We start from the raw sequence: 13,998 nt of genomic DNA, 5'->3' as shown, positions 1-13,998 counted from the left end.
CGCCACTGTTTTTCACAGACAGTTTGCTTCTGTCCGGGGATGTTCATGTTTGTGTAAATTGTAATTTCCCCACTGGGGATCAATAAACTTTTTTAATTATAAATTATTAAAAAAATGTCATTCAATTCAATTTTATTCATAGTATCAATTCATAACGTTATCTTGAGACACTTTACAGCTAGAGTAGGTCAAGACCACACTGGACCACATCATTTACAAGGACCCAACAGATAGTAGTCCCCTTCAGAGCAAGCCACAGTGCGACACCTGTAAAACACCTGTGTCCATGCCCGACCTGTGGATAGACTGTAAGAGCGAATGCTACAGCACATTTTCATGTCTGTTGTGTTATGGAAAAGTTGCTCCCCCGTAATCCTGGATTATCAACGAGAGGATACGTCTTACAGGGAGGAAGAAACGTCCCTGGAACTTTTAAACAAAACAGAATTACATTTTATTCATCTGAACTGATTAAAGGCTGTAGGAAGAATGCAGAATAAAAAGAGATCACTCATGCGATGTACCAGGAGGCCACATGAAGTGGGTTGCCAGTACTTGTTTGGAACAGTTTGCAGGTGGGACTGTTCTGCTAGAGACGCCTGAGACTGGGTTGCCCTCTGGGCCGCTTGTTTCATCTTGCCTGGTGCGGGTCGTCCGGGGCACGGTGGATGTTGCTGTGGTCAACATGGGGACAACAGCTGTTCTTCTTTACCCTCGGACTGCTCTGGGGAATCTCAATATAGATTGACCTGTAGCAGGTTGTTAGTCTGCCAGCTGTTGTGACTGAGGATAGGACCACATTGAAGATTGTTACCACTCACATGGTTTCTTCCTCTGTGCCAGATTAGTTTTAGTCTGTGGATCTGCCTGCATTGTTCAATCCAGATAGGGAAAATTAAGATCCTTGTTGCAAAAGTATGATTCTGTCTTTGCCATTCATGAAAGCGACTTGGGGTTTACCAATCTTCTCTCTCATGATAGACCCGTGCTTAGTGAGGTCCCAGTCAGGCAGAGATATCGCCGAGTATGAGGCAGTGAAGATGCATGTCAATCAGATGCTAGAGTCCCAGGTCATGTGGGAAAGCTGTAGTCCTTGAGCTTCTCCCGTTGTGTTAGTGTAGAAAAAGGATGGAAGTCTGCGCTTATGTGTGGATTATTGCTAGTTAAACAGCAAGAAGGAAGAATGCATTTCCTTTGACGCGAATAAAGGAAAGCCATGATGCGCTGTCCGGGGCGCACTGGTTTTCCACTATCAATCTTGCAAGCGGTTACAACCAGGTCCCTGTTACAGAACATGATAAGCTCCAAACAGCCTTTTGGATCCCCTTCGGCCTTTTTGAGTTCAATCACGTGCCTTCGGCCTTGTAATGCGCAGGGCACCTTCCAGCGATTGATCCAGAGGATGTTTGGCGGCATATTTATGATAATTGTTTAATCAATTACTTTTTAGGATCTTGAGAAACATTTTCAGCTACTATTTCTTGTTGGATTTACTGTAACTAAATGGCAAGTCGGTGCCTGACAGTTGCCAATTGTTCTCAAGAATTTGGCTTGATGCATAACTTGTTCATAGAGAATACAATTAAATGGGATGAATAAACAGAAATGTAATGTTACATTGTTTAGTTTACATGTTTTTTTTTGCCCAAAAGCTTAATTTCCACAAGACTGATTGCATTGTATATGGTTGATGTAACAGAAATTAGGGAGTGCGTTGTTATTTATTTCAAACCATTGCTGCTGAGAGTTTTAATTGTATTTCAGAGTTTTCATTATTTGAATTTCTTTTAATTTTAACCTAGTTTTTTGGGGGGGAACTGTCTTTGCACTGCTGACTAGCCTGAATAAAATAGACAGGTTATTGTCTATACTGTCCAGCCTTTATTGATCTCTGTTGGTTGTGATGTTTAGACACTGTTTTGTTGTTATTGCCTTTGCCAAATATTGCAAAGTAAAGGTGTCACTGTTTTTGCAGTTTTGTCTATTCTTTTTCTAGTCTCTACGGTTTAATTATTATGTCATTTTTTCTGGGAAAAACTTTAGGCCCACTCACTTTTGCACTGGCCCGCCCAAAATACATATTCTGCACACGCCACTGGATCAGAGTACTGTCACTTTGCTGCCTGTTCTGCCAATCGCTGCCTTTCCATTTGGTAAATGGATGTATACTTTACACAGATTGTAAGGTAACTGTGCTTTGTTGAATTTTCGAGGCCAGTTTTGAAGTAGAAACATACAATATTCTAACATAAACTCGCTGTAGAGCACTTGTTGCTGTAAGAAATTTTTAGTACATTGCACTTTATTTCTGTTCTGTTTCCTATTATCTGCAAATTGTTTTGGTTGAAGTTTGAGGCCAGTTTGTTGCAAGTGTAATGTACGGTTCTGATTAATCTTTCCAGCCCTTGGCACATGACCAATTATATTTTAATGACTATCCAAATGTTGCCTTGAGCCCATAGAAAATGTGTATTGTATTTGGATACAAAATTTGTTGAGAATAAAAACTAGTGAAATTAATACTGAATGTGATTTTTTTATTTGGCCAAATGACATTGTGTTGTTCTATCCTATCCAATATTTCCTAAGCAGATTTTCTATGCTGTCTTCTGATAAAATCCCCCGGGGCCCCCGTGTCACCCCACTTAAAGAAATCATGGAACCGCCCCTGAGCCGCAGTATATTTTGACATCCCTTTCCTTCTGCATGAGACGCCCGTTACCCCTCTATGTCTGTCTGTCTGCTCCATGTACAGTGACTGGTAACTATGAAACACTCAGTTTTGCCCTCTGGGTGTAAATGTTTAAGAAATGATAGCTGGAGTTGGCAGTGTAAACTCCAATTAGACATGTGATAAGATTCTGCATTATTATGATGCCAGATTATAATAAAATATGAATAATTTGTTTGAAAGGTCAAGGCAGATGGCTGCAATATTTTGCATGTGATTATTTACAAACAATGTTGGTAAATGCATTTATGGCCCCAAAAAAACACAAGAACCCCACATATGATCTTTTTTTTTTTGCTTTTATTGTTTACAAAATACCAACAAACATACATACATAAGAGCCTGTGTGATATTGCTGTGTGAGGATATGTGTGTGAGAAACAGAGGAGCAGGCAGAAAAGACTACTAAAACAAATGCTCCACCCCTCTGTAACAAACACACAGTGGCTTTCACTAGTCAGAAAAAAAGTCACCTTTGTTCTTTACATACTGTAGACAGAGTAGAGGAAAGACGTGTCGTACAACAAAAATGAAAAACATACAATAAAATGAATTGAAAAGATAAAATACTGCGATATAAAAGCAGCTTAACCTCAGTCTGTTAAAAAGATGCTGAGTAGGAGAGGCAGAGCAGACAGTGAAGGACCATTTATAGACGGACAGGATCCTCAGATGATTCTTTTTCTTTTAGGAGTGCAGCCCTTAAACCTCCACTGGGCATTCCCCACAGCCAAAGTGCTTGTTGAATTTCAGTGAACTGAAACTCAACAACAGTGACAGCTCTGGGAAATCAGCCTGTGGGTCAAAGGCAGAACACGGATGGACAGTCAGTAATAATGCTCATCAACCTGCCTGGGTTACACTCTTATTTGTTTGTACTTTGTTACCTTCCTTCATTCCTTGATCACTTTAATAAATACTTGTGACAAAGGAGATTAAAAAGAAAGGAAAATGGCAACACCTCTCCTCTAATCAGCATTTACAGAAATACCATCATCCTCCATTCACACATGCAATCAGATGCTCCTTGTAGTGTTTCCAAAGTCAACTTGGTTACACTCGCATTGGAACCTCTTTTATATTCAAAGCTGTGAAGTCAATATCTGTAGACCAAGGCATTTTTTGCAAACTACAATCATCCATTTCAAAAGCAAAAGCAGTTCCCCAACATGTTTTTCATTGCAGTGAAGATGCTTAAAGATACAATGCAGGAAAGTTTAAAAACACCAAAGGACCATTGAGGGAATGTGATAAGACACACAGCAGAAATGCAAATCACAAGGGTGTTCTCTACTTCATTTAGCATTTTTCTCTGGCAAAAGTACTCTAATCCAGACTACAAATCCCCAAGTTCCACCTTGTAACTGCAATTAAATGCTTCTTTAAAAAAACATATCCTCCAACTTTCATTGTTGCTCGTCTCCAAAAACCCTTAAAATTAAGGTTGGCTTTGTTCATTGGCTAATGTATATTTAGATAATTGGTGGCGCCTCGCCACTATTATATAATATCACTACCTGAAATGTACATATACATTAACATAAATACAGCCGAGGAGACACACAACGCTGTAAATAACTACGGTCAACAGGTGGTACATTGCCATGGCGGTGGACATGATTCACCAGAGAGCACAATAAGGAAGCAGAGACACACACTTTAAAACTATTGGCCTGAGTCATAGTCCGATTTGGGGATTTCTCTACTTAAACTCTGCCGTTTTAGTTAACCCTTGTGGCTTTATGCTACTGAGAGTGGTGGTACCCAAACAGTATATTCGCTCACTGCAGTCATAATACGGAGATCATGACCGAGCTGGGAAATGATCGTACACTGTGGTTAGATTTAGCGGTTTGTGTTTTAGTTCTTACAGTCAAGACTAAAAGGTGTGTGGCAAGCAACATGGAGGGGACTAAAAACTACAATTGTCCAATCGCTTGCCAGGTGGAAGAAGAAGGAAGGCTGTTCACTGGGCGGTCGCGGCTGTGCCAAAGGTCTCCTGGGAGGCGTACACCATGTAGAGGAAGCCATCCTGGTCCCGCTCCCGTTCATAGACCTCGGAGATGGCAGCCGACACCGAGACCATGCTGTGGCCGTTGGCCAGCAGGAAGAAAGCCTGGTTGGAGTTCAGCTGGAGGCGCCTCCTGGTGGCCAGAAAAGGATTTTGACATGAGAAAGGACATTTTACAGTTTTTCTGAATTGCTAAAACACTAAACCCCATTTACTGAACCAAATGCTCAGTAGCCTGAACCCATTTGTCAGATCAATCACTCTTCTCGCAAAACTCCAAACACATTCTCACTCGCTAAAACGCATTTCACACTGTGATGCGCTGTGTTGCAAAATGGTAAACACCATTTGGTTGTGGGTAACCCGGCCACCACACACGTTTCTACTGAAGTGATTAAACCAATCGTAGATTATATCAGCCAGTTCAGAGATGTGATGCTGAGGGAGAATACATATTTCATTCACTTTGATTTTGCGGTTTCACAACATTTTTTAAGTGTACTGTTGTGCGCTTTTCATTTCATTTTCTATGATCTTTGGCCTTTTGCAGTTGGACTGCTGTATTGTTTTACAAGCGCCGAATAAACAGAAATTCAATATTGTATTACTACACTGTAGAAGTTGTGATATACTTTTTGTTTTCATTGCTATCCTGTGTAAATTATATTTACTAGCTATTGTATGTATACTTTCTGAGTTTGTATTTGAGGCCACATCACATTTTCTGAATCTAAATCTGACTATGGAACAAAGCGGAGAGGAGAGAAAAGGAAAGGCGTAAAGAGTAGGACAGGAGAGGTGTAACAAGTAGGACAGGAGAGGCAAGGTAAAAAGAGTAGGACAGGAGAGGTGTAATAAGGAGAGGAGAACAGAGTGGGACAGGAAAGGAGAAAAGAGTAGGCCAAGAGAGGAGAGGAGAACAGAGTAGGACAGGAGAGGAGACGAGAAAAGGAGGAGAGGAGAAAAGAGTAGGGAGGCAGAGGAGAAAAGAGGAGAAGAGGACAGAGGACTTCAGGTCTACCTGATAATCTTGATGAGTTCACTCATGTTGACGTGGTCTGGCACCAGGAACTTGGTCTTGTCCAGGATGGGAAGTTGTTTTTCTCCTTTATACCTCTCAATGATCACCTACAGAACACATTCACACAATTAATCTGGTGGAATTCTAAAAAGGCAGAATTTCCCTTTTTAGACCTGATATCCTGATAGTTGAAAGATGTGTTATAAACAAGTCCTTAAGAACAGCACTGCCAGTCCACTGACGACACGCTAACTTAAAGCTGCGGTAGGTGTTAAGAAAAAACATTCAAATGTTAAGAAGACTTAGAAGAATTGCACAGGAGCATCTATTGAACAGTAGGCTACAGTTTAACCACAGCATGTTATTGTGCTGGTGATGGGTGGTACCAGTCTATACCATATACAAATAATACCGTAATATTTGAATTTTTCATACACCATGTTACCACTATATAGCCGTAGAGAGCGCTGCGGCCACAGAAGTACACTAGCAACTTGAGAACGGGAACCCTTTTAACTGCGTACCCTTCTCACTCATGGTAGTAACTTTATATCACAACAATAAATAACCCACAACTAGATCTCTTTAACAGGAGACAACACCATAGCACACAACAATTTGTGTGTTATGTGAAATACAATTGTGAAATACAATTTCTAACACTAATAATTTTACATTTACATGTTTACACCGCCAAAAAGCATGCTGGGTAACGTTATAACTGCTAGCTAGCCAGGTGGCATAACAGTCTGTCAAACTGCACATTCAAGAACAGAGAAGAAAGTTAGAGGAGGAAGAAAGACCGGAGATACCCCAGAACAACGTTTGATCAAGAGAGGAGCCGTCTGCTGTTACAGTTAGTTTCTGTCTAAAAAATCTTACATAGTTTAGCCCAGTTGCTGCCTGTTGATTTAACGTTAACGTTCAACGTCGGCCGTGCTACCGTTGAAGACACATAGCCATGACGGGAAACTTTAGCCAATCAAAAGGTCATTTCAGAGAGGGGAAGGTTTCTATTGGCTGTTCTACACATGAAGACCGGGAAGAAGGAAATCTGCAGGAAGATGTCCTACTCTACTTGAAATTCTGGTATTTTATTTATTTATTTATTTTGGCTTTCTACCAACTGCAGCTTTAAAAATTACAAATACTGTACATACAGGAGGGAAGAGGTGGGGAAATGTGGGAATATAGGAAAAGTTTAGGTTTAGGTTAAATTTCAAATAAAATTCAACTTTTGTGGTTTTTTAACATTGACATTTACATCCAAGTTACTACAACTTCATATTTAATGGCGAAATGCACAAAATGGCCACCGCAACATTAGATTAAATGCACCAAACATGCATTATGTTGCTCTATATCAAGTTTAGACCACACAATACACATTTCATTACATGAAGCTGACTTCCTGTTACCAGTAGGTGCCGATGGTGCTGTTAATGGAATGTAGATGTCCTCAGGCCTGGATTCTCATTATGCATAACACATTTGGGGCAGATTAGACAACGCGCAGTCTAGTTACAAACCACTTCCTGTTTTGTGGCGGAACATGGGAATTCGACGCCTTGCCATGCCCACGTTATACGACAAAACTTACAATCTTCACAATCAAGCATAATTTAGGGCACAGGGCTTTTCTGACCACATATGAGCTTGACAACCCGCTAGGAGGAAAACATCAAAGTATGGCAACTGTAACTTCATGTTGCCAGTACAACTCAATAACGGCATGTAGAGGTCTTCAGGCCTAGACTTTTATCAAACAGGAAGCTTTGGGCAGATTTGACAATGTACAGTCTAGTTACAAACCAGTTCCTGTTTAATGGCGTAACATGGGCATTTGAAGCCAAGGTCTTTTAAATGTATTGACCAATTTTAAAGTCCATCAGGTTAAATCTCTTGGAGGAATGTTTCGGAACAGCCTTGAAATAGAAAAGACTTCCAAAATGGCACAGTAAATTCAATATGGCAATTTACTTCTAGGTGAAATGCACCGGCAGGGCACTGGATTATAGTCTGCACACGTTATCATTCTGGTATAGGGGAAGAAGGCTCCGGGTAGTATGCAAATTAGTTATTTAAACCAATCATTACCCCGCTCTAAAGTTTCGGCAAATCTGCAATATGTTAGTTGATTACTTAATATGTATTGTGTCCTTTGTTTTCTGTTGAATATGTATAGTGAGAATATTTTTACAGAATCAAGGTAATACATTTTAATCTTACCATGTTAAAAATAACAGTAATGATGTAAATGAAAAAAATAGGTAATAAGTAATAAGATAGGCATAGACCTCTGTTTAACAGGAATGCAGGTATATTGTTCAGTGAGGCAGGGTCTAATCTAAGAGCTTTAAGCAGTCTGTCATCCAGTCTTCTGCAGAGGTCCTCCCCCACCCGTCTTGATGGAGTTGCATTACAGTGACACAGCGCATCTGCTTCTGTTTTCAACACAGTCAGACCCACACACACACACAACACGCACAGCACACACACGCTTTTAAGATGAGAAGTGGCCTGCCATGTGGCAAACGAGTGGAAGGCTGTGGTGATACTCTATCTCAAAATGATAAAACGAGCAGGTGAAACACGAGGTGTGCGTTTGTTTGTTGATGGTTGCTAGGAGCCACAGGACACCTGACGTAATAGCAGAAACAGTCACACTCAGTAGAAAAACAAGGAACAACTGCTGTAGTCTCTTTAAGCGGGAAAAAAACCCTGATCACAAAAACTATGTGGAAAATAAACTTGACCAACAAGTCCTCAACAAAACATCCAACCAGAAGTAAGAAAGCCCTTGCAGAAATATATCTGATGCCAACAAATGACATTTCAAACAGAGTACAACCAGGAAACATGTGGTAACACTTTCTGCTGCTGTACGTTCGCCTTGTTCTTACTTGTGTCTTCCTGCATGCTGTTATGCATGTCATGCTCATACTGTTCTGCCTTAGAGTTTGTTTCTATTGTGTTTTGAGAATAATGTTGCTTCAGTGGATTTCACGGCATAGGCTTTCGTGTTCACTCAATTATTGCAAGCTATTGTGCATCGGCACTCACTGGTATCTTGTTGGGGTGCTGCTCTCGGATCAGTCTGACATCTTCTACTCTCTGTTCTGTAGGGCAGAAAAAACAGACACAGGTTAATGGAAATGTCCTAGCAGACAACGATTAGCAGCTAGTACAGATGAAACAAAAGAAGACAAAGACAAAGCAGCAGTCAAGGGGTTTGTTATTATAATGTCAGCAGCTATATGGAGGTGTCACACACAGTGTGCATTCTACAGAGAAAGACCTGTAATTGGTCTTACACTACACTCCGCCAACCAGTCAAGTTCCAGTTTTCATCCATGTCTGTCCAGACTCATAATCTATGTAGTCAGGGAAGACTACTAAAAAGGTTTTTAGGTGGCCACCCAAGATTAGTATCACCAATTCACTATGTCTGACTGAATGTCTTCATTTCTGTTCCTGTGTTATGGCGTTAAAGAGTGGCAAGAAAACTGTCAGGGTTTGGGGTATAATTTGTGATCACTTCATCATTTTAACCAATTAGACCTTTGTGTGAAAATGTATCATAATTACCGTAGGAATTATGTTGTTATGCGAGGTCAAAATGAACTTTGACTACCAAATCAACTTGGACAACGCAAACAACAGCTATTGCCAGCACAGAAGCATAAAAATTATAATGTTATAACGTTCTGGAAACAGAATAGAAACATCTTGGAGAAATTATATATTTAACAGCGCACCATTGAAAGCCTAATGACCTTTCCTAAAATCCACTCATGGTGCAAACAAATTGTTCCACAGTGGTTAGCTAATTATTAGACACAAATTATGATTCACTCGTGTTCTACTCATTTACTCCAATGTGTGTTTACATCCCTTAAAATTAGACAGGCATGTTGAGTATGCAGCTCACCTGTATGTTGGAAATAGGGCTGGGCGATATGGAGAAAATCAAATATCACAATATTTATAACCAAATACCTTGATATCAATCCCACAACAATATTGTAGTCTTGACTATTGGTGCTTTCAATAGTTTTTCATAAATAATCACCAGTAATGTGGATATAATGACTAAGTGGGTAAAAGCAAATAGTAGGACAGGTAGAACAGTCTGGTAAGTTCAGAAAATGGCATCACTTTACTGTAATTTAGCCTTAAAAACCAGTAAAAGACAACACAAAAACTAAGCCAATATCTAGTCTCATATCTCGATATTGATATTTTATCGATATGTGGCCCAGTTCTACTTGGAAATGAGACTAAAATATGTCATTTCCATCATGGAGATTTTGATTTATAGAAAGGAAGTTTCAAGAACTAGATTTAATGCTAACATAATATATTCACTTGCCTTTACTTTGAAAAGTTTGCCAACTGTTTTTTGGGTGAACAGTGTCACAGCTTTTTGTCAATCCAGTTTATTTGTCTCTTTAATATCGTATAAGTTGTATCATTTAAAATAATGTGTAAGAATTTGCGGTAGAATTTGTAAAAATCAACGGCTTCTTCGGATAAGACTGGGCTTGTACTGAAAACATCAACAACAGTCTGATGGTCAAAATGGGATTGATCAGTCAACAAACTTGAGCATGGCGATGAAAACATCTCAACGTCATGATCATTGTGTTTCTGAATTACAATGGAACATTTGGTAGAAATGGTTCAAATTAAACTAAGTAGGGATGGGAGGAAAAAACATCCCAAATCGTATGTATTTGCGATGTTTTGGTGATGTTTTAAAACGATTCTTTTCCACAGAATGAATATTGTTTTTCTGTTATTGTTTGCCAATGATTGACCTAATTATTAAATATCCATCTTATGTGCATAAATGTCCGACTCTCATTTGATGTGAATTCTTTTTTAGAAAACACGTAGTTTTAAAAAATGTCTCACAATATATTTTCTCTAGAAGTGCCCAATGTAAGGACAATTCACCGTCATTGCCATTTTCACGCTAAATGTAAGGAAATTGAGATTGTTCCATGATTACATTTCAGTCAGGTTGAGTTCACCACCCAAGAACAGGGAAGCTCTCCGTCTCTCATGACTGAAGCAAGTGACAAACAGCCCGTGACTCATCAGTTTTCAATCCAATAAAAGAAGGAAAAAAAACACACAAAATGGGAAGCAGTTATGCTAGTCGCCTGTGGGGTTTTTAGTATACATTTCCATTCTGTCATAAAGAAGGATTTAGTCAGTGCTGCTTTGCACAACTGGAAGATTCCCTGTGAATTCCTGAGTCATCTTATGAACTATTACACAGATATGCAACGTAGGTAAATGATGACTGCTGGTGAACACTACCACACTGTAAACAACCCCTCTTAACAAACTTGTTTGTTCCTAACTGTCAGACTGTGTTTCCCACAGAGGTTATTTTCAGCTTTAATAGCTGTGTTATCTGGTCTCTCTTAACACAGGTCTGTCTCTCTTTTTTAATACTCAGCTTAGCTCAGCCAACCTTTACTACAGAGGTTTAGCTCATTTGGTCTCAGGTTCAACAAACTATTATGAATAAGAAATACATTAATCTCTTTAGTGCTGCCAAAGCTAGAGTGAAAAATGAATGACAAATGTTTAACTTTATGGCTAAATGTTGCATTTAGAAATTACGGTGGACACTTTAACAGTGGGTAGATGTTTTTCTTCAATACAAAGGTTGCAGTGACCATTAGCTATGTCACTGCAAGTGATTTTAATATCCATATTCACAATGTTACATGTAGGCTATTTACAGCAGGAGTGTGCTGGTAAAAATGTAATTCTAGGAGGGATGCCTGCTGCCTAGCCCTCATGTGCTCTGGTTGTCTAAAGGTTGACCAATAAGGTGACTTTTAGCAGGAAGTTGCTCACTTTTAGTCATACTGGGAATTATAATCCCAATGCTAAAGGCAACACTTCCCATCTTTGTTTGTTGAGGATGTGTAACATTAAACAAATACAATCTAAGGCCAATTTATCTAATAATTAAGTTGATATGTTTCATATGTAGGCCTACTTAATTACTGAAAAGTAGCACAAAATAACAGTGTTGGGCTAGCTACTCAAAAAAAAATAGATTACACATTAAAACTTAAAAAACGCAATGCCTTACTTTACTATATTACTCACTGCTGAAAGTAACTAGTACTCTACTAGTTAAATTACTTTTAGATTACTCCATCACACCACCTGAGATGCACCATAACTTACTTGCCAAGTAACAAAATAAAGTAAACCTCATGTAGCCTATGCCCAGATCAACACAAACCTTGATTATAATGAGGACATACACTATATCTTTATGCTCTTTAATAGCACACAAATTTGCTCAAGAGTAGTTTTGTCTTCATTGGCTCTTCATTATCTGTATTTTGCTCAGTCTGTTTCGGAAAGATGGCGATTCCACTGTCGAAACAGGCAACATTTCTTCCCCTATGTATGCTTCCACAAGCCCACTTATCTCTGCTTTGTTTTCTGCTGTTGAACACAGTCTTGGCTGCATGAAAGTGTCGGCAACATGCTCTTTTCATCCGCCTTTAGTGCCTGAGGGTCCGGGGGACTTTAGCAAAGGGCTAGACTGGATGTTGCGTTCATGGCCTGTGGAGAGGTGTTTGCGACCGGAGGGACAATTTATACTTTACAATTCTAGTTTTTGTCATTTCTTGCAACTAATGTGAAATAATGGGCATACCTCCACCCCTCAAAAGACTCTAAAGCGGTGGCTCTGCTGTATTTGGTTCGTCTGGGCCAAGCCGACGAGTGTTATGGTGGCGCACACACGCATAAACGGATGTTTGAGTTGTTATTCTGTCCTCCCGTTATGCAGATAGTTGAAGAACCAGTAACGTAAGTAATGCGATACATTACTGCTTACGGACAAATGTAATCTGATTACAGTAACCCCCAACACTGCAAAGTCGGCCTACATTATGTCAGAGAAAGGCAAGTGGATAAACTAATATAATATATATCTGGAAAGGCAGTGCAGGCCTTGTCAGGGCTGGGAAGGCATAGCTAACTGAACTAAAAATCCGTATCGATGCTTGTTTCTTCAAACAGAAACAATAAAAACACCCCACTTGTAGTTACCATTCGGTTTTGTTTTCTCTTTTAAACTCGTCTCGTCTCCTCCACAAACTGTCCCATCCCCCAATCCTGCAGCTCTATTTTGTTCGGCCCAGCGTTTCAACACCACTTTGTTTTTCTCCCACAGCTCTGATGCAAAACACACAGAGACACACTCAGGGAGAGACAGGCCTGCAGGACATACCCTTTTATAATATATTGTCTTTATCATTTAGCATTATGTCTTCAATATCTCCTTTTAAATAAGTTGAAACGACCATTCGAATAATATGGTTGGGTTGTGGCTGTAAGGTCACAGTGACAACACTCCAGTGGGCTTTCCTTCCTGGGTGTTGAACTTAGTCTACATTTTAATCCGTAAACTGAACTAGCTGGACAACATAAACGCTAAAACTCGCAACTAGGATAATAACTATAGCAACTATCTGGCCTGTTTACATTAACCGTGAAATTCAGTCTTGTATAATCACAGTTCGGAAACAAAATTCGTGTGTCAGCTACAAACAAACAGCCGAAGACATTAAGCTGAGGTGTTGTGTGTGAAATGGTAAAAGAAGCTTTGAGAGCACCTACCGAATGTCCTTCTTTGTTTGAAGGTTTTTTCTGAAGGCATTGCGTCAAAGTCAACCAGTTGACAGTAGATAAAAACGGAGGTATCGACTGTATCAAGGCAAAAATATAAAATAAGTATTTATGAAACTATTCGTGTTCCCATGTGCTGGTATGTTATTGTTAAAATAAAAACTAAAAGAGACAGTAGTTTAGAGACGGGTTGATCTCGTCGCTTCCTTCCTCTGGCTGTGTTGTGGACGAGCTCGAGCAAGCAAAACAAAACTGTCAGCTGACCTCTGACGTCATCCGCGTCTCTCTCTTTCTCTCTCTCTCTCTCTCTCTCTAACAAATTCAATTTAAGACTGTTAAATAAACCAATCTAAGTATCAAATTGTAGTATTTGAGTTTTTTCTTTAGAAAAACAGAGTGCTCATTGCACCACCATTTATAGACTAAACCATGTGAGTACAAATTGTGATTATTACATTTGATTAAAATATTCTGGCCAAAATTAAAAAAAAAAAACAGAACACAACAGAAAAACATTTTGTTTTCCTATTGGGAAGGTAATGATCTCACGTGTCTTATTAA

At 39.4% G+C, this 13,998-nt stretch overlaps 1 protein-coding gene across 1 annotated transcript; it reads right to left on the bottom strand.

The window, feature by feature from the left end:
• Positions 1-3,614: 3,614 nt before the first annotated feature.
• Positions 3,615-13,698, bottom strand: map1lc3b (microtubule-associated protein 1 light chain 3 beta). The gene is made up of 4 exons (XM_034878841.1): positions 13,429-13,698; positions 8,827-8,882; positions 5,764-5,870; positions 3,615-4,875 (listed from the first exon to the last, which is right to left on the bottom strand). Exons 1-4 carry the CDS (start codon positions 13,466-13,468, stop codon positions 4,698-4,700), a joined length of 381 nt encoding a protein of 126 aa, XP_034734732.1. The 5' UTR covers positions 13,469-13,698; the 3' UTR covers positions 3,615-4,697.
• Between the last annotated feature and the right edge of the window lie 300 nt (positions 13,699-13,998).

The sequence above is a fragment of the Etheostoma cragini genome, chromosome 8 (genome assembly GCF_013103735.1).
Source record: "Etheostoma cragini isolate CJK2018 chromosome 8, CSU_Ecrag_1.0, whole genome shotgun sequence".
In the NCBI taxonomy this organism is placed as follows: Eukaryota; Metazoa; Chordata; class Actinopteri; order Perciformes; family Percidae; genus Etheostoma; species Etheostoma cragini.
This window is presented reverse-complemented; position numbering and strand designations above follow the sequence as displayed.

What these genes read in the sequence shown, in the direction of transcription:
- map1lc3b (XM_034878841.1), bottom strand. Translation starts at nt 13,468, where the DNA reads ATGCCTTCAGAAAAAACCTTCAAACAAAGAAGGACATTCG. An exon ending in CAAACAAAGAAGGACATTCG is followed by an intron (nt 8,883 to 13,428) that starts GTAGGTGCTCTC and finishes TCTGCCCTACAG; the next exon opens with AACAGAGAGTAGAAGATGTC. An exon ending in AGCACCCCAACAAGATACCA is followed by an intron (nt 5,871 to 8,826) that starts GTGAGTGCCGAT and finishes TGTGTTCTGTAG; the next exon opens with GTGATCATTGAGAGGTATAA.